Here is a 21930-nt window from a genome sequence, read left to right as displayed (position 1 = left end):
TTGAGGGAAATTGGAAGGGGAGGTGAACCATGAGAGACTATGGACTCTGAAAAACAACCTGAGGGTTTTGAAGGGGCGGGGGGTGGGAGGTTGGGGGAACCAGGTGGTGGGTATTAGAAAGGGCACAGATTGCATGGAGCACTGGGTGTGGTGCAAAAACAATGAATACTGTTACGCTGAAAAGAAATAAAAAAAAATAAGGGCATCAAAAAATATATATATATACATGGTACTTGTCATAAAATACCAGAATTGGCATATCGTTTCCATATGATCCTATCCAACTTCCTACCCTGTGAACATCTCAGAAAATGATCTCACGACCTCTTTGGGAAGTCACTCACTTTCAGCACTGGAGTCTTCACTATCACTCAACTCGTTATGTTTGATTATAGAAAATTATCACCAACATAAGGTCTTAGAGTTTAATATCCCTTTGGCTTTTAGGGACAGAGAAACAAGAAAAGGAGGTAAGGAAAGAGAAGCAAGGAAGGGAGTGAGCTCTGCCTTTGAAATATCTATCACCATGCTCTCCCTTGGCTGTGGACTTCAGGTAACTCCTAGCCTAACCCCCAAGATATACCTGAGTTGGCAGAGAAGGGGGAGGGGAAAACAAGGAACTGGAAAAGAATGTTAAGGGAAAGGAAAACACTATGAAAATGCAAAAAAAGTAAGGAAGAGAGGGAGGGAGGGAGGAAGAGGAAGAGGCCATCCCATCATGACTCCAGTGTTCTTTTACCTCACAGTATTGTTCATTCTCTGAGGGACCATCACAAAGTGAGACACCTTTATGCTACTTGAACTTAGAATGAACTCAAATCTGCCTCCTTGTAAGCCCCATCCATCAGCCTGGTGTCCTGCCCCTTGCATCAGCTAGTTCATGGTGATTCTTCTCCTTCCATGGTAAAGTCCTTCAAAGGTCAACAGTCAAGTTACATCTATTCTGGTATTTCTGCTAATTAGCCTAGTTACAGACTTCCTATGACATGGTTTCTAGTTGTTTTCACACTGGAGACACATAACCCAGACAATGAAATGTGCCAGTGTCACTTCTAAAAGTAGATCACCCTATTACACAACAACAAATCAATCCACTTGGTAATTAAAACAAATCTATTTCCCACACTGAATACTATACTTCAGCACCTTACTTCTCACTCTTTGCCCTTCACAGTTTCTCTAAGGGGTTGTATACTTTTCTAGCCATCACTTTATTGATACTTTTACTTCTGGTTTCTACCCTGCCTCAAAAATGTTCTCATTAAACAGTCAATAACACACAATGCCCCAAATCTGTTGGGTATTTTTCAGCTCAAGTGTTTTTGAAACCTCAGTAGAATTTAATATATATAAACATCCCCCTTTCCTTGAAAGGAACCCGAGTTCCAAACACAGTATTGTTTGGGTTCTTGTTTCTCTGTCTGCTCTGCATCAGACTCCATGTCTGTTCATAGACTGTACTATATTTAAAAAGTTAGGTTCCCTGGAGTCTGTTTAAGGAGCATTTATATTCCCAGTGATCTCAACTACTCCTATCTAACAATAGGAGAGATGGAGCGACTGCCAAGAGGAAAAAAAATGAGAAGGAATGAGAAGTGAACCTGTTTAACACTGCTGAAAATTGATAAATACTGGAGAGGAAAGTCTGCTACATTTCATTACCTTACCAATTCAGAGGAATGGTGGACCCTAACACTTAACTGGATGAGTTTAGAAGAGTAGAAGAGGGGAAATCGTAAGGACTCTGAGTGGTTACTGACCATACTCTCAGAAACTTGGCTGTGGCTGAGGGAGAAGAGAGAAGGACAGTAGCAAGGAAGTCAAGGAAAACTGTTCAGGTCTTTTTCAAAATGTGAGTCACACAAACCCATATATATACATTGATGAGAATAAACCAGGAGATGGGGGAAGTCGATGGCACTAGAAGAGGGAATAAAAGGGAAGACTTTGACAAGTGCAGTTAGGATCCACAGCCTGAGCTGAAGAGCTGACCTAATATGAGGCCTGAGGCCACTGATCCAGGAAGCCAAGCAAGTACTAAGTGGGCGCAGAGACCAAAAGTAAGTAGATTTGGTGAAAGGCAGAGGAGGAGTCTGCAGCCAACTGTTCTAATTTCTCAGTGAGGTAAGAGGCAAGATCATGATTTGAGACTAGATGGTGGGGATCAGGTGTTGACAATGTGAGGAAAGCAGAAAATATGTAAAATACAATTTTAAATTTAGGGCAAGCACACATATTGAAAAAGTACAGTGTCCTCTGAGACATTATGGAACCCTCAGTAGAGAATGGGTTCGTGAATTCAAAAGTAGAGTAGCCACTTGACTATGTATCCTTTCCCCACCTTTGCCTTAGTCCAGTGTAGACAAGGAGTACTCGGGTAGTTGACTTTAACCAGGTCTGGAGTTTGTCAGGTGAGGCCGACAAAGAGGAGGCAAGGGAATTGTATAAATCAAATGAGAAGGATTATAATGTTGGATCATATTATCTAATCTGACTAAGAAAAAATGTGTGGTTAGATGGAGAGTAGAAAAGTAAGAAAAACTGATAGGGGAAAAGTTTGGGCATCTCCATGAGCACAAGAAATTATTTGAAATGGAGCATTCTTGGTTAGGAGCCATAAGGATAGGAAACACTGGTCAGAGAATGGAAAAAAAAAAAAAAACAAGATTTCAAGCCACACTGTTGCTGGATATCAGTGGTGTATGCATAGGCAGAGATAGGAGGAAGTCAATGAGCTGAGAGGTCAGGCTGCTGTCTCAGTTGTGTTTAAGGATATTGGAGGAAGTACCAATGGTTCCAGGAGTAAGACAGAGACGAGGAACTTGGTGAGTCTGGTGTTGCAGTCTTCAGTGGACAAGGGGAAGTGACCAGAAAGTTAGGATGATGACAGCAACAAGCAGAAGTACTAGGGGGTATTTATTGCCTCATGGCGTGAATTTCAAGTAGCTGGATGTTAAGAAGAGACACAGAGGAGGAATCATTGAAAATGGCAACTAAGAGCAAGAAGTATATCTATTCCAAGTCTCAGAGAAAAGTATGTTGAGAGGGGGAAAAAGAGCCTACAGGTGAGGGGGAAATCAGTGTTTTCAGGGAAAAAGCAGGTTTTGATCCAAACACTAAAGTGAAGGGAACTTGGAGGACATAAGAGAATTTGAAAATGATGGGCTCCAACTTCCAGCAGGGTCTGTAGAACATTTTGGAAGAGCGAGATGAGGGGGACAGATTAAGCACTTGGTAGTTAATGAATGGCTCAAAGGATTCAGGATCAGCCCTGAAAACTGAGATCCTGAGGGCTTCTTAGAAGACAGAAATTCAATCAGAAAGTCATGGGGTCATGAGGCTACTGACTTCTCAGCAGTTCTCCATGATGAGGCAACCAGGAAGATAAACGAATTCCTCTTTAACAGGAATGTCTTCCTGGGCTCTTCCTCAGAGAGGACTCTGGCTCTGCTCATCATTCCAGGGGAACCCTGTTCCCCTCTCCCTCATCTTTTTCTGTTCTGGCCATGATGGGATTTTTCTCATGCCTCAAAGATGCCATGTTTTCTCCTACCTCAGTATGTACACTGACCCAAGCAATCTCTCCACATTCTTCCTCTGAGAAACTCTTACTCACCCTTCAGCTTTCCATCTAAGTATGATTTCCTCTTCTACACCAATTCCACAATTCCACAGCACTTTCTAACTCTTCATGAAATTTCTGCCTAATGACAGTTTTCAACACTGAACTGTAAGCTCCATGATGGCAGAGACTACATTTTCTTCTCTTCTCCATTCTCCCACCTGCAGCATAAACTTGTGCATACAAGGCACTCAGTTACTATCTACCAAAAGGCTGACTGGAGGGCTAGTCCGATTGGTGTGGATACACTCCAGAGTAAAGTTACCATTAGCTTAAGAGACAAAACAATCAGGGTTGATTCCTTACTTGGCCCCTTATTTACTTGAACGTGTTGGGATATCACTTAACTATTCCTAACTAGTTGGCAATTGCTTAGAAAGTTTATCAGGGTATTGCTTGTTTCAAAGCAATCCTTCTGGTATTGTTCATGTAAACTGCTATTGACACCAGTTTCCTTATTTTTTCCTGTGAAATGAGATTGGAACATGTAAGTTAAATAATCATCCAAACTTCATGTTGTACTTTTACCTTAAACTCACCCTATGATTTGAAGATAAAATCTCACTAACAACATCCTACAGGACTGGGACAGACACATGGAAACAGTAAATTACCTGCACAGGAGATATAAGCTTCCTCTTGTGAAGAACATGAGTTGCGTCTCCAGGGGTCAGAAGGACATTGCCAGAGAGAGGAATCGGTTTTCCGACACTGGATTTGATCCACCCACCGAAGTCTAGAACCTTCCCTGGGAACTATGGAATAGCTGGCCGTCCCACTGTCTCCACAGCCAAGATGTCTACAGATGATGGACAAGGTGATGTCTGCCATGGGGCTGCGGCAGACACTGCCCCAGGTCCCATTGTAGAAAACTTCCAGCCACCCAGCACACTCCTGGTCCTCGCTCACCATCCTGAGCTTCAGGAAGTCTAAATTGGAAGGCGAGAGAGGGGGAAAGAGTCCACAGTAAGCAATCCATTCAGTGCCCTTGATTTTTTTTCTCCATGCCAGAGACTATTAACACTCATCCTGACTCGCCTGAGGAAGGACCCACTAGGTGGCAAGACTGAAACTAACCTCCCTTTTACCTGATTTTGTGTGTTTGTGTCTGGGTTTCTATTTCCCCCACAGCGATGTAGTAGAATATGAACAGAGAAGAATAGCCACCTGGGCACTCTACCCAGAGGGAAAGCTGAATCCTGCTTCCTGACAAAACTTCCGGCAGAGTATATGAAAGGGAGTGTGGAAAGTGGGGTGATAAGCAGAATAATGGCCCCACAAAGGTGTTGTGTAAATATGTTACTTTACATGGCAAAAGAGACTTTTCAGACATGATTAAGATAAGGACCTTAGGATTGTGAGATTAACCAGGAGTAGTGCGGGTTGACCAGCTAAGCCCAAATCCAATCACCTCTTTAGATCTACTATCCTTAAAAATGGGAAATCTTTGCAACTTCAGTCAGAGGGAAATTGAGTGAGGAAGAATGGTCAGAGGAAGGCAAATTGTTTTCAGCCTGAAGATAAAGAAAGGGATCTATCCCTCAGCCAGTGAATGCACATGGCCTTCGGAAACTAGAGAAGACAGGGAAAAGGAATCTCCCCCAGAGCCTCCAGAAAGAATGCAGCCCTGTTGACACCTTGATTTTAGTCCAGTGAGACCCTTGTTGGACTTCTAATGTACAAAACTATACATTGATAATTTGTGTTGTTTCTACCACTCATTATATGGTAATGCATTTCAACAGCAATAGGATCTCAAGACTTTACCACCAAAGAAAGCTGAAGATCGAGCCCTGCTTTCAAATGGAAACTGTAGGAAATGGCTCTGTCAGGAGCTCTTGCTGTGAAGGAAGGACCTGAATCTCAGATGCCACAGGAGGAAAAGAAAGCACCTAATCTTTATATCTAAAAAGACAGGCAATGTGGAAGGAAGTCTTCTCCTCTGGCCCTTTCAGCAGCACCCCTCAGGGCTCAGACTCCCATCCTCCAGAGCCCACACCTCCTTTCCCAGCTTGTAGACAGAACGCAGGCAGACCTGAGCAGATGACCCCTGCATCCTCCTTGTGTCTGCAGTCATGTTGTCCCCAGCCCCGGGAAGGACACTTCCAAATGTGGGACTCCTTTCCTGTACACTCCAGGTTGTCCAGCCACATAGGGCCCAGTCCCTCCCCGAAGTGTGCAGAGACCGTGGCATTGAGGGCTTCTCCACAGTCCAGCTGTCTGCACACCACGTGGGCATCACTCAGGTCCCAGCTGTCATCACAGATGGTGCCCCAGGAGCCCTGGTGAAGGATCTCCACTCTGCCGGCACAAGGACCGCCTCCGTCCACCAGGTGGAGCTGTCTGCGATCTGAGGAGAGAATCAAGCCACTGGAGCATTTCACAGGAAAGGAGAAAGACTTTCTTGCCCCTGGGATCCCTTACCTGAGCAGGTGGCTGCACTCTCCTGTGAGACTGCAGAGCCCTCAAGTTCAGACACAGAGTCGTTGCACTGGGGCAGCACCTGGGTCTGGTTTCCTGCAGAAACAGCATGGTCAGAGGGTTAGGAAGGTTGAGGAACAGGAAACTGAATTAAACTCAAGAGTAACCTAGTGCTGGGGTCTGAGATGAAAGCTGAAACATAGCAGCAAGTCTACTAGAATTGTAGATTTCACCTCTTTACGGAAAGTTCTGCTTCTGACAACGCCAAATTTTTGTTATGCAGGGTTAGGAACCAGAAAACTTATACATGCCGTAATACTGAGCATTTACTGAAGACAAATGAAATGTTTGTCTTCAAAAGGACTTGAATAGGCATGTTCATAGTATCTTTATCCGTAATAGCCCCAAACTGGGATGCCACCTAAAATATGTGACATTCTTGAAACAAAGTAACAGGCAGAAGCTGGATGGGCTGGGTCCATGCTGTCAATGAGGACTTAAGGTGGTAAGGAAAATGTGACTGGAAGCTGGAGGGGAAATGAGCAGTGATCTGTGTTAGTAAATTAACATATAGTTGCTTTAAGTGACTAGATTGGGAAGAAATTTATTATGCAATAGTAACCAGAATATACCTTCCATCAGTCTCAGTAACTGAGAGCAACCAACAAAATCAGTCAGTAAATATTTATTTACCTCAAACCCACAGAATACACATTATTCCCAGGGCATACAGCTCATTTAGCAAGGCTGATCACATTTTATACTCCCCCCTACATACACACACAAAATGACATTTTAAAAATCATTAAATTTGTTTTTTGAAAACAATTTTGAAAAATCATTAAAATGTGTTTTTTGAAAAAAAATATATATACATATATATATTTTGACCAAAATAGGATTAAGCTGGAAACACAGGATTTATACTGTACAACAAAGTAAGGAAGATCAGTGTTCAGTGGTTGACTTTGCTAATACTTTCAATTTCTACTTTGAAATCAGCCAAATCCCAATTTGCATTCAGGCAGGATGGTATGTAACACCAATTTACCATTGCTTCCACTATATTTAATTCTCCTGATTATGGCCACAACTCAAATTGAAAGGAGAGTCTACATAATAATCGGCCTGTATTCTTTAAAAAGTTGATGTCATGAAATACAAAGAGAGATTCAGGAAGTGTCCCTGATTAGAGAACATTGAAAGGAAGACAACTGAAGGCTGCATATTTCCTCAACTCTTTTTTTGTTGTGAAGTACATATTAGGGACAGTTGGGAGATTCTGAATCAGACTGGAAAATAGAATTACAACAATGGTAATCTGTCAGAAGATGAATGGATAAAGAAGATGTGCCATATATAATGTAATATTATTCAGCCATGAGAAAGAAGGAAACCCTGCCACTTGGGGCAACAGGGATGGATAGTGCAGGCATTAGACTAAATAGGATAAGCCAGAAGAAGAAAGACAGGTACTACATGATATCATTTTTATGTAGAATCCAAAAAAAAAAATCAAAATCAGTATGATGCTAATAAGCAAAATAAGTCAGAGAAAGACAAATACCGTATGATTTCACTCATATGTAGAATTTAAGAAACAAAACAGATGAACAAAAGGGAAGGAGAAAAAGAGAGAGAAGCAAACCGTAAGACTCTTAACTACAGAGAATAAACAGGGTTGATGGAGGAAGGTGGGCGGGGAGAAGGGCTAAATACATGATTGGCATTAAGGAGGGCACCTGTGATGAGCACTGGGTGTTGTAAGTGATGAATCACTAAATTCTATGAACTAGAATTTAAATAAAAATTTGAAAGAGAACCAAAATCAAAATCATAGAAATGTGGAGTAGCATAACTGTTGCCAGCAGCTGGGGGATGAGGAAGTAGGGAGAGTTGTGTAAAAATGTACAGACTTCCAATTATAAATCAGTTCTGAGGGCCTCATGCATAACGTAGTGACCATAGTTGATAACACCGTATTGTATAATTGAAATTTGCTGTAAGAGTCTAACTTAAATGTTTCACACATACACAGAAAGGTAAATTTATGAGGCCATGGCTGTGTTAATTAACTAGAATGGGGGGAATCCTGTCACAAAGTATATGTATATCCAGTCACCTCATGGTACACTTGGATGGTCCTACGGTTTTGTCAGTTATACCTCAATCAAGCTGAAATTTTAAAAAATTTTTGCTAAGAAATTGTCCATTTTGATTGAGATTGGAGTTAATTTACAGATGAACTTTGAGGTAGCTGACTATATTTAATATTTTCAATTCAGTTATATGGTTCATTTTAAACATCTTTAATCTCTCTTGGTGGTTTATGTTTTTTATCTTATCAGGACTAGTACATCTTTTCATTTTATCATCTTTTTATTGATACTATTTGCTAATATTAATTTTAAAAATTTTGTATATATTTTGTACATGATATTGTATCCAGCAATGTTATAATTAGACTGTAACTGCTAGTAATCTAACTACAGATTCCTTTGAGTTTTATGCAATTGTGCATTTTTTGCAATCATGTTGTAAATTTTATTTCTTCCATTTTAGTTCTTATACATTTAAATATTTTTGCCCCCCAGTAAATTGTTGGATTAAAACAGTAATAGATATTAATATCATCTCCCTCATCCCAGGGAAAAATATTTCAATATTTCACCATTAGTGTGACATTTGCTCTGGGTTTTTGTTATATGGTCTTTAACAGACTGAAGAAAACTTCTATTTTCAATGCGTTAAGAGATGTTATCATGTATCATTCTTGAATCTTTCCAAATGCCTTTCCACATCTGATGAAAAGATTGTGTGATTCTTTTCTTGTTTAGTTTTGTTAATTGGTACATCTTATACTAACTGCATTTCTGGGACAAACTCTATCTGGTTGTGGTGTATTCATTTTTTTACATCTCCAGATTTAATTTGCTTACATTTACTTCATGAATTTTGAATCCATAAAGAAAAAGTGGTCTGTAATTCACCTTTCTTCTAATATCCCAGCCAGATTTTTATATTTATGGGTCCCTTCTGATATTTACAAGATTTTTGCAACTTTTCTGTAAGGTTGTGTTTGTTTAAAAATAAAAAGTTTAATGCAAAGGAAAAAAAGAATTAATACCCAGTCTTCCAAAAAATTTAAAAAGAGAGAGAGAATAATTCCTGCCTCACTTATAAGAGTTGGAAAAGTATGTCTGTAAGAGGTGGTAAGCTCATGAGTCTCTTATGTCACCATCTTGGACAAGATCATCAAGCTCTTTTTGGTGAAAAATAACAAGCTAATTATAAAATTCATATGAAAAAAAACAAGAATGATCAACACTGATCAACAACGATCTTGAGAAGAAAAACAATGAAGTTAAAGGTATAATTTTACCACTTATCAAGACATACTACATGGACATTGAGGAGGGTATGTGCTATGGTGGGTGCTATGGTGAAGTGTGTAAGCCTGACAATTCACAGACCTGTATCCCTGGGGTTAATAATACATTATATGTTACTAAAAATTTTTTAAAAAGACATACTACAAAGTTATAATAATTACTGAACTGGGGCATTCATGCCAGAATAGACAATGATACAATAGAAGAGATTGGAATCCAGAAGATGACCCAGCTATACTGTAGACTCATTATGACCAAGGTGGCGCTGTAGTGGGGAAAGTGTCTTTTTAAGGAAGGATTCTGAATGGCTAAAATTAACAAGTCAAGGAATGACAGATGCTGGCAAGGATGCGGAGAAAGAGGAACGCTCCTACACTGTTGGTGGGAATGCAAGCTGGTGCAACCACTCTGGAAAACAGTATGGAGGTTCCCAAAAAGTTGAAAATAGAGCTGCCCTACAACCCAGGAATTGCACTACTGGGTATTTACCCTAAAGATACAAATGTAGTGATCCAAAGGGGCATGTGCACCTGAATGTTTATAGCAGCAATGTCCACAATAGCCAAACTATGGAAAGAACCTAGATGTCCATCAACAGATGAATAGATAAAGAAGATGAGGTATAGATATACAATGGAATACTATGCAGCCATCAAGAGAAATTAAATTTTGCCATTTGCCACAACGTGGATGGAACTAGAGGGTATTAAGCTGAGTGAAATAAGTCAATCAGAGAAAGACAATTATCATATGATCTCCCTGATATGAGGAGTTTGAGAGGCAAAGTGGAGGGTTTGGGGGGTAGGAAAGGAATAAATGAAACAAGATGGGATCGAGAGGGAGACAAACCATAAGAGACTCTTAATCTCACAAAACATACTGAGGGTTGCCAGGGGTAGGGGGGTAGGGAAAGGGTGGTTGGGTTATGGACACTGGGGAAGGTATGTGCTATGGTGAGTGGGTGAGTGCTGTGAAGTGTGTAAACCTGGCAATTCACAGACCTGTACCCCTGGGGCTAATAATACATTATATGTTAATAAAAAAATAAAAAATTATAAATTAAAAAAAGGAAGGATTCTGAGCCTATTGGATATTCATGTAAAAATATGAAATTTGATCCCTATCACATATGAAAACCAATTCCAGGACTGTATAACAAAATGTGAAATAAAGATAACTAAACCATAGAGGAATATCTTCAGGATCTTAGGGCAGACAAAGTTCTCTTCAAAGGACATAAGAAGCAGTATGTGGGGGGAAAAAAGTTGATAAATGGAGCCTTATTAAATTCAAGAACTTGGCTTATCAACGAACACCATTAAGAGAGTAAAAATGAAAGGGCAAGAGTTAAACACCCAAAATAAATACATACATATTTATACCACAAGTCATTGTCACAGTTATCTGCAACATCACTATTTGTAATCACTGAGAAGTGGAAATAAATAAAAACTCCACCGTCAGTTGATGGATCAATAACTGGTCACATGGGTCATTCAATGGGCTATGTCACAATAATAAAAATGAGTGAAACACAGTTATAAACAACTACATGCATGAATCGCATACACAGTATGGAATCAAAGAAGTTAGATGAAAAATGAAACATACTATATGATTTTATATAAACTTCAAAATAGGAAAAAACTATTCTATAGCATAGAAATGAGGAGACTGGTTTTCTTCAGACAGAGGGGTGGGCATAGGGACCGGTAGGGTATGAACATGGCTTCCGGGGTGCTGCTAATGATCTCTTTGTTGATCTGGGTTGGGGTTACACAGTATTCATGTTGTTATGATTCATTAAAGTACATGCTTACTACTTACAGACTTTCTCTGCAAATAATACTCAGATATTTTTTTTCAATTCTTTCTAATGCTTTTTTTTTAATTCTTTTCAGCCTAACAGTATTCATTGTATTTGCACCACACCCAGTGCTCAATGCAATCCGTGCCCTCTCTAATACCCACCACCTGGTTCCCCCAACACCCCACCCCCTGCCCCTTCAAAACCCTCAATTTGTTTTTCAGAGTCCATAGTCTCTCATGGTTCACCTCCCCTTCCAATTTCCCTCAACTCCCTTCTCCTCTCCATCTCCCCTTGTCCTCCATGCTATTTGTTATGCTCCACAAATAAGTGAAACCATATGATAATTGACTCTCTCTGACAGATATATTTAAATAATAGGGTTAATTTTTAAAGATATCCCTCTTAACATTCCTTGCCTTGAACTGAAAGGCAAATGAACAACAAAAAGAACCATGTTTTATCATGGATTATCTCATTTTTAAAATAATTTTTCCACAATCTCTGCTCTTAAGGACATTTCACTCAAGAAGCATCCTGATTACCAGTTAGTCCTTTCCTCTCTCTTACCTGAGCAGATCACTGAGGCTGTGTTTCCACGGGTACAACTAGGAATGCCCAGGGCAGTCACAGTGCAATTCCACAAAAAAGACTCAGTCCCTGAGCAGTGAAATCGAGCTTCCCAAATTTTATCACCTCCTTCCACAGAGTATGCTCCTTTTGGAGTAGAGATGGCAACTCCACAGCCAAGCTGTTGACAAACAACATTGGCATTGGCCATATTCCAATGTGAGGCACAGAGCGTTTTCCACTGTCCAGAAATATGCATCTCCACTTGTCCCTCACACTGAGAGATGCCATTTTTCATGAGCCGGACTTCTGTGTACACTAATGGGAGAAGACAATATTTCAGACAAATCTCATGTCTTTTTTACCCCAGGAGAGTATGTGGCAAGGTTGAAGTCCCACTCTGCATCTCACCTGAACAGAAAACTTGAACAGCCCCATGGTGGCATGCATCTCCTGGACAGGAATCGCTGTGGCAAAACCGGAGCCTAGGTTCATGCCCCTTACACTGGAATTCATTAGGCCAGACTCTATCTGACTCTCTGATAGACATGTCCTCCAGGAAATACACAGCTTTGCCACATCCCAGCTCTGCACAGATGACCTGGGCAGTGAGTAGCGTAAAGTTCCCATCAGACAGTGGAACCCAGTCTTTTCCAGAAAGAACTTCTACCCGCCCTAAGCAGGGTCCATCCCCTCCAGCTAGACGCACAAATCCTAAAAGAAAAAAGAAAACCAAACCAAGTAAGTGTTCATGATTCTGGTTTGGCAATTAGAAGTGGCAAGTCATGCGTGATAGTATATGACCATTACATGTCATAATTAAAAGTTTTCATTTTCCCAGGCAGTGGGAAGGAGAGGAGGACTTAACAGTTGGTATCAGAATGGGACCTCCCTGAGTCAGTTTCTGAAGACAAGATTATTTGAAGTAGCTGAACACTAGGAAAATATATTTTGGGGTTGGTTAGAGAAGCAAATTCCTCATCTGAGCCCAGTTAAACTGCATAATATGTAGGCATTCAAACCTGACTACAGAGGTATAAAGATCAGAACCAACAGAAGGACATGGGCTATGAGGGGGTAGAAATCTATCAGCCAGACAAGGTTAGAAAGTCATCCTAAGACTTCTGGGGCTCAAATTCTGGTCAACTTTCTTTCCTAGGAGCCCAATCCTCAAATGACTGAGGATAAGAAAAACCATGAGATCTGTATCCATGAATGCATGACAGCCTGCAGACAGACTGATACCTTGATATTAGAAATATAGACATTATAACTAATCCATAGTTGTGATTCCAAATCTTATCTGATAATTTTTTATGCCAAAATATTCCATGAACAACTTAGGTGACCTAAGTGGGAAAGAACATGAGTCTAGATGTTAAGAAAGCTCAAAGTCAGGAGAGGAAGGGCATGGTTCCAGCCATCTCTCTTGAAACCCTAGGATATAAGAATAGCCACCTTCCAATCCATGAACACAAGATAACTTTTCCATTTATTTGTATATTCTTTCATTTTCTTCATAAATTTTTTAATTTTTAAAAGAGGGGTGCCTGGGTGGCTCAGTGGGTTAAAGCCTCTGCCTTCAGCTCAGGTCATGATCCCGGGGTCCTGGGATCAAGCCCTGCATCGGGCTCTCTACTCAGCAGGGAGCCTGTTTCCCCCTCTCTCTCTGCCTGCCTCTCTGCCTACTTGTGATCTCTGCCTGTCAAATAAATAAATAAATAATCTTTAAAAAATATATTAAAAGAGTGAGCATTTAGGGGTGCCTGGGTGGCTCAGTCATCAAGCATCTGCCTTCTCCTCAGGTCATGATCCCAGGGTCCTGGGATCAAGCCCCACATTCGGGCTCTCTGCCCAGCAAGAAACCTGCTTCTCCCTCTCCCACTGTTCCTGCTTGTGTTCTCTCTCGCTATGTCTCTCTCTGTCAAATAAATAAATAAAATCTTCAAAAAAAATTAAAGATTAAGCATTAAAAATATGCAGAAATTAGACAGATGACTGAATTAGCTGACAAAGTCTTTAAACCATTTATTAAATGTACTTACTGAAACATAAAGCAGCTTTTTAAAAACTAAAAAAAAACAAATGGAACTTCTAAAACTAAAAAATATAATAGCTGGAATGAAAAAATTATCTAATTAACTTAAAAGATTAGATATTGTAGAATAAAAGAATTATGAAATTAAACACAGAACAATAGAAGCTTTCTCTCTGAAGCCCAGAGAGAGAAAAGACAGAAAAATCACCTATGAAAATGCATCTCAAAACTGAATGAAAATAAAAACATTTTCATACAAATAAAAAATGATAGAATTTGAGGCCACCAGAACTGCATTACACAAAAATGTTAAAGTTCAAGCTAAAGGAAAACAGTAACAGATGAAAACATGAATCTATGTTTTCAAAGCTATAAAGACCACTGTAAATGATTAATCTGTGGGTAAATATAAAAAAACTTTGTCTCGTTTTTAAAATAATAGAATATTTAAGGCAAATATAACAGCAATGTGTTATAAGATTTATGATATATTTATAAGTAAAACATATGACAACAATAGCAGAAATGATGAGAGAATGGAAGCATACTGTCTAAGGTCTTATATTATATGTTGTGATATAATATCATTTGAAGGCAAAATGTGATTACAGAGTAATAATTTCAACATTATGGTAAACTCTAAACAAAGCAATATATCTAATAAACCAATAGAGTAAATAAAATAGAATACTAAAAATATTCAAAGATAAAATAGGAATAAAGAATATATAAGACAACTGCAAGTCAGTAGACTTAAACCCAAGCATATCGACAATTACATTAAATTGAAATAATTTAAATACTTCAAATAAAAACAAGATAACCATACTGGATAGAAATAAGACACCACTTCAATTATATCTCAATAAAACTGGGGAAAAAGAGTAAGACACACCACATGTTGTCCACAAAAACATATATACATTAAATATAAACACAGAAACGGGGGTGTCTGGGTGGCTCAGTCAGTGAAGCATCTGACTCTTGATTTCAGCTCAGGTCATGATCTCAGGGTCGTGAGATCAAGCCCCGTATCCAGCTCCATGCTGAGGGTGGAGCCTGCTTGAGATTCTCCCTCTCCCTCTCCCTCTGTCCCTCCCCCTCCCTCTCTCTAAAATAAAATTAAAATTTTAAAAAGTTAACACAGAAACCTATTAAAAGTGTCAGAAAAGATAAACCATGCAAGCACTAATCTAAGAAAGCTGTCATTATCTATGTTAATATCAGACAAACTAAGACTATAAGACAAGGAATATGTTCAAAAATAAAGAAGAAATATTCCATGATGATAAAATACAAAAGAACACATGTAATATCAAAATTAGTGGGACACTGCTAAAGCAGTGCTTAGAAGAAAATCTAGAGCCTTGACCCTTCCTTGATACATACATTAGAATACAAAAGAAAAATTAAATATAAATGGTCTGAGATTCCAACTCAAGAATCTACAAAAATAACAGCAAATCATAACCAAAAGAGAAGAATGTAAACTAAGAAACAAATCAGTGAGGTAGAAAACAAATACAATAAAGAAAATCAACAGAGTACATTGGTGATTCTTTTTAAAAGAATAGTAAAATTGATCATCTTCTAGTAGACCTGATCAAGAAAAAAATGAGGAAATAAACAAATTAACAATATCAGGGATGAAAAGGGGGTTATTCATTATGGATCCTATCAATATGTAAAAGATAATAAGGTATGAACAAATTTTGTCCTAATTTGAAAATTTTATTTATAATAGGATGAGTTCTTGAAAACTAACTAATTGAAAAACACAATTTATCAAAAAATAAAAAATGGTTCAGTGGGTTAAAGCCTCTGCCTTTGGCTCAGGTCATGATCCCAGGGGTCCTGGGATCAAGCCCGGCATTGGCATCGGGCTCTCTGCTCAGCAGGGAGCCTGCTTCCTCCTCTCTGTTTCTGCCTGTCTTTCTGCCTGCTTGTGATCTCTGTCTGTCAAATAAATAAATAAATAAATAAATTATTTTTTAAATAATAATAAATATATATATATAAATGGAAATAAAATAAATAATAAAAATAAAAAATAATAAATGGAAAATCCAAGTATTCCTATATTTGTTAAAGAAGTAGAACTCATATTATATTGAGGCACGTGGGTGGCTCAGTTGGTTAAACATCTTCAGCTCAGGGGTCAGGTTGTAGTCCACGGGTCCCAGAATCAAGCACCTTCTTGGGTTCCCTGATGAGCAGGGAGCCTGCTTCTCCCTCTCCCTCTGTCTTCCCCCCCCCCACCGGCTCCTGCTCGCTCTCACGCTCTCTCATTCTCTCTCCCTCAAATAAATAAATAAAATCTTAAAAAAAAAAAGAAAAGAAATAGAGCTCATATTGTAAAAACTTCCCACAAAGAGAACTGCAAGCTTCAAATACCTGTGGAGCTCAAAAACAACTCCTGCACTTCCACAGAGGAAGAGAGGGAAAGAAGAAATGAGAACAAGAAGTCTAAAACAGTAGCTAAAGTGAATATATGAATTAACATGGATCTCCGGTCCCCAGCCTCCCCTCTTGAAGTTAATAGTGCGACTTCATCCTCTTGCCATTTTGTACTTCAGTGCTGTAGCCCTTCCCAAGTTGTGAAGCCCCTCCCCAATCTTTTTCCCAGAACCCTCTGAAATCCCCTCTTTATTTCAAACAAGCTCCTCTATACTCTTCACAGATCATTCTTTCTACCTCTGGATTTCGGCTAAACACAATATTTCTAACAATCTACTAGAGGCTGAAATTTCTCTTTCGTACCCCTTTTCCTAAAATTGAGAGAAAGGAATTCCAAGAATTCAATTTCAAATTTTGCAGAAGGTGTGGTTTCCTATTCTTATCAATGCTACATCACCACCACTTTGACTTCCCTTTATATCATTAAAACATGTTCTGGAAAATAAAGAAACAGACTGGAGAGTAAAAACTGATGACAAAGAGATCAGTCAAAGAAAACTGAAACAGTTCATTAAAATATGAGAATTTAAGTCAAAGCAATGGTAATGGTAATCAGGGAGTAAAAAACAAAACCAAAGTTTAGATGCTGTACCACTGTCAAACTCTTTATCTTTACATATACTTTAACTGGAATTAATATCAAAAGCATCAATTTTCTTGGGGCACCTGGGTGGCTCAGTGGGTTAAAGCCTCTGCCTTTGGCTCAGGTCATGATCTCAGGGTCCTGGGATCGAGCCCCGCATTGGGCTCTCTGCTCAGCGGGGAGCCTGCTTCCTCCTCTCTCTGCCTGCCTCTCTGTCTACTTGTGATCTCTATCTGTCAAATAAATTAAAAAAAAATCTAAAAAAAAAAAGCATCAATTTTCTTAAGATAATAATAGAAGTAATAATAATAATAATAATAATAATAATAATAAAAGATAATAATAGAAGTGCCAACAACACATTACTCAGATACTGATTTATCAAAATAAGGCAGGTCCCCTGTAGTGTTTCCACAATTTATCTGCAGTTGATACCCATGACTAAGACATCATGACAACAAGGAATATTACCTGAAATGTCAGAAAACAAGTTTTCTTTAAAAAAAAATCTTAACTGAAGGTAGTAAACTCAAATGCCCCCTTGAAAATAATTATTTTTTAAATAATAATAAAGAGGATGGGAGGAAACTTTTGAGATGATAGATAGCTCTATGGCATAGATCATGTTGTTTTCACAGATGTATACTTACCTCCAAATTCATTGAGTTGAATATATTAAATACATACAGTTTTTACATGTCAATCATACCTCAATAGAGTAGCTCTCAAAAAGGAAAATTGTGTTCCTCTCTCTCTCTGCCTGCCTCTCTGCCTGCTTGTGATCTCTGTCTGTCAAATAAATAAATAAAATCTTTTTTTTTAAAAAAGGGGGGTTGCCTGGGTGGCTCAGTGGGTTAAAGCCTCTGCCTTCGGCTCAGGTCATGATCTCAGGGTCCTGGGATCCAGCCCCACATCAGGATCTCTGCTCAGCAGGGAGCCTGCATCCTTTTCTCTCTCTCTGCCTGCCTCTCTACCTGCTTGTGATCTCTGTCTGTCAAATAAATAAATAAAATCTTTAAAAAAATTGTATTTAATTTACCTGAGTTAGTATCATCAAAGATACACTGAAGCTACAATTTGAAAAAAATCACTTTTCCAGTGATCTTCCTCATGCAGATCACAAAAATGCTGGCTGGCTATAGGATCATATTGTTAGGTTTCTATAGACCTAGTCAAGTGTACCCACGTCTCCACCTGTCCCTCCACTTCATCAGAGGGACCCAACTATCCAACTACCTACCTTATGGAATTCACTGTGATATCTAATAATATCTTCCCCAAGTCAAGCTGTTCTGATGACATCATTGATGGATCTTTTCATCAGTCATTGTGATAACTACTGACAACATCTCTGGCAAATTCTGATACCATCCATTAACACTCTAGTTTCATTGTTGTCTTTACTGCCTCCACTTTGGCGCATGCCAAATACACTTAGACAGTATTGAGCACTTCTTAGGTGCCACCTCAGGTTCTCATGGCATCAGTGCCCTTAGTATTTCCTTTGCTCCAGCTACTGTACTGTACATTTTAAAATTTCATATTTTCCGGGGCACCTGGGTGGCTCAGTCAGTTACGCGTTTACCTTCAACTCAGGTCATGATCCCAGGGTCCTGGAAACAAACCCCACATGGGGCTTCCTGCTCACTAGGGAGTCGACTTCTCCCTCTCCTCTGCTCCTCCCCCCTGCTCATGCTCTCTCTCTCTGATAAGTGAAATCTTTTTTAAATAAATAAATTTAAATTTTTCTCATATCTTCCTCATGCTTCAATGTCTTCATGAACAGGCTGTGAGCACATCACCCAGGTGACCAGGTGGACCAATGAGATGAGGCTGACATCTGCCACCAGTCCCCCTTCTTTCCCTCTCCTGACTATGACCTAGTAACATTCAAATGTATCAGTGAAATCTCCTTATGCCTTTTGCTTGTGTACTCCCCCTTGAGCCCCAATATTGTCATTTACCCAGTAGGTCTTGACTCTCTTTCTTGGCTCTCTAACTGCTTGGTTGAGCTGGCTCCCTTGGTTCTTCTCTCATGTGGCCCCCTTGCAACATTAAGTGACTCCATCTCTCTAGGACTTGTAAGTATAATAAACTTTTTTTCCCTGCACCTCTCCCATGTCTCCTCTTGTGGCCACACCTGAAGGGCCCAGTGATCCAGAGGTTTAGATCCTTCACTGTCCAGTCCTTAGGCTGCCTTGAGCATCTAAAACTCTAGGAGTCATTGTGTGACTGAGGTTTTCACCCAAGTATGTGATCCTGTTAGTTATTCTGGGAATGAAACCAGAACTATTCCTACTGGGTATCTCCTTGACAAATCAGACAGGCTTTACCTGAGCACACTACTCCAGCATCCCAACTATGGGGGAAGTCTTGTCCACTAAAGTATTTGGGAGAATAAAGAGAACAGGCATTGAGAGTTGATTCTGTCCCTTCACAAAAAACATATGCAAGACAAATAGGCCCATTCCCTGATCCAAAATAAGCCTCTCTGCGAGCATCAACAGCATGTCCACATCCCAGCTGTCTGCACACGACATCTGCAGCCTTCAAGTACCAATCGTAACCATATACTGTGCCCCATTCTCCTTCATATTTCACTTCCACTCTCCCCTCACAGCGGTGGCTCCCATTCACCAGCCTCAGCTCCGTAACTGTAAGAGAGACACAGACACAGAACACAGGACACAGGAGAGATTTTAGGCTTTTAGTATGTTGGTATGTTGGTAAGTATTTAAAAATGAGCTCTCTAGGGGAGAAAAAAATCTTTCATGTATAGCATTTGTTGATTTCTGTGGCATAAATATTCCCACTGTGGTCAATTTTAAGCTACTGCTGTGACATCACTGAACACGGAGCTAGGAAGAGATGCACGCTGTTACTTCTCACAAGAGATAAGACCCAGCTCCATGCAAACCATTAAGGACAGGCCTTCAGATGACTCTAGATGCTGCCTTCCCGAGTAGGTATGCATAAGGCTGGTAGGGGTCCAAACTCCCCCATCTCAGTTACAGTTCATGGCCCAGGAAGTCAGTGGAGGAATATTCACATTCCTGCTCTGTCCCATAGGGAACCCTCTTATCCAGGTTTAGAAGAGAGGACTGTGGTAAGCAGTCTCAAAAATGTCCTGATTATTCCTACTTCCTGATATTCACACTCCTACATAATCCTCCTTGTACTTGAACATGGCCTAAACCTAATAACATTTATCTAGCAATGGGATATGGTAAATTTATTTTCTCACAGATAAATATAGAATATGGAAAATTTATTTTCTCACAGTTCTGGAGTCTGGAAAGTCCGAGATTGAGGCGCTAGCAAGTGAGTTTTCATTCTAAGACCTCTTCTCTTGGCTTATAAGCCACTGCTGTCTCACTGTGTGCCCACGTGGCTTTTTCTCCGTATGAGTACACAGGGAAAGATGGATAGAGATCACCCTCTTCCTCCTCTTATAAACCACCAATCCTATTGGATTAGGGCTCCACCCTTATGACCTAATTTAACCTTAATTACCTCCTAAATATCCTATCTCTGAAGACAGTCACAGTGGGAGCTAGGGCTTCCCACTGATTGAAATTTGAATTCAATCTGTAGCACCTGGGTAGGTCCATTCTAGGAAGGAAATGAAGATAAATGGGAAGGAGGTAAAGGAGATAGTAGAAGAAGGGAGATATCCTGTGAAGCTTACTCAGTTTTTTTTTTAAATCTAACATTGAGGAAAAAGTAAAAGATTGAAATAGGATCCTAAAAGTGTATAAGAAACTACTATTATTTATAGCAAAATCATCAAAATAATAAAAACATAAAATCATCAAGGGACACCTGGGTAGCTCAGTCAGTGGAGTGTCTGGTCAGCTCATGTCATGATCTCAGTGTCATGAGATCAAGCCCCATACAGGCTCTGTGCTGGGTATGGAGCCTGCTAAAGAGTCTCTCTCTCCCTCTGTCTTTTCCCCCTCCCCTACTCAAATAAATAAATAAATAAATCTTTTAAAATAACAGTAATAAAATAATGGATTCAGAGGCAGGTCCTGTGCTAAATGCTATAAACACAGAAAATAATTAGACAATGTTCTTGCCTTCAGGTAGCTTGTATCTATCTAGTTGGTGACACAAGTAAGCAGGTGATTTTATTACTCTGAAAAGTTCCAGGAGACTTCCTTAGTAATAGTAGGCTAGGTTATTTGAATTTATCTCTTGCGCTAAAAAGAAATAAAAAGTGGAATAAAACATATTAAAATGATAAAATGATCTTAAAGGATTAAAGATCTGATAAGATAAGAAGGAAAATCAGGTTAACGCTGAAGGGAAAATGGGAATTCATTGAGAGACAGGAAAGTGAATTGTGCTTTTGCCTGAGAATATTAGCCTATTCAAGAAAATATGTTTTTAATGGCCTTTGATGGCAAGGAGGCACAAATCAAATCCCAAACCCATACTCAGATGAGACATCTGACAGAAGACAATCTCCACAATAAGCTGGAATACCACTTGAAATAGCCATGCCTTGTATAAAATTACATTGAAAGCTTGAATCTCTAGATTATCTAGATAATATCAATGTTGCACTTGTATTAAGGTAGCCCACTATTAAAAGTGCCATATCATCATGGAAAAACTAAAATAAGATCCTCACAGAAGAAACTGCCTTCATGCTAGGCCTCAACTTACGTCTATAAAGAAATTTCATAAATAAAATGGCCAGTACATTGTCCAAAATAGACAAATACACAAAGAAACTGAGGTCCATTAACAATAACCAAGAAAAACTACAGAAACAGAGAGTCACTTCTGATATTACATATATTAAATGTTGGCTATATAAAAACCATACAAACTATAGTCAAATAAAAATAGTCTTAAGGATTCTTCAAGGAACCAAAAAAAAGCATAGAAAAAACTGTAAAACCCAAAAGAACTTCTATGAACGAAAAATATATTTGTAGAAATTAAAAATTTTTCATCAGATTAAATTCAGGTAAAGAGAATTATTGAAGTGAGCAGTAAGTTAGAAATTATCAAGAATGCTGCACAGAAGGA

The 21930-nt window shown here is 39.2% G+C and overlaps 1 protein-coding gene across 1 annotated transcript in view; it reads right to left on the bottom strand.

The window, feature by feature from the left end:
- Window positions 1-21930, bottom strand: part of LOC111159703 (antigen WC1.1-like) — a 72877-nt gene that overhangs the window by 2526 nt on the left and 48421 nt on the right. Inside the window, exons 2-7 of the mRNA XM_022522263.1 lie at window positions 19224-19544; window positions 12224-12526; window positions 11813-12130; window positions 6047-6139; window positions 5658-5972; window positions 4237-4551 (exon numbers count right to left, since the gene is read on the bottom strand). Coding sequence (XP_022377971.1) covers window positions 4237-4551; window positions 5658-5972; window positions 6047-6139; window positions 11813-12130; window positions 12224-12526; window positions 19224-19544 — 1665 coding nt within the window. The remainder of the gene's footprint in view (window positions 1-4236; window positions 4552-5657; window positions 5973-6046; window positions 6140-11812; window positions 12131-12223; window positions 12527-19223; window positions 19545-21930) is intronic.

The sequence above is a fragment of the Enhydra lutris genome, unplaced genomic scaffold (genome assembly GCF_002288905.1).
Source record: "Enhydra lutris kenyoni isolate GAN:26980312 unplaced genomic scaffold, ASM228890v2 scaffoldscaffold69, whole genome shotgun sequence".
Classification (NCBI taxonomy): Eukaryota; Metazoa; Chordata; class Mammalia; order Carnivora; family Mustelidae; genus Enhydra; species Enhydra lutris.
Note: the sequence above shows the minus strand (reverse complement) of the source record. Positions and strands in the feature narration are given on the sequence as shown.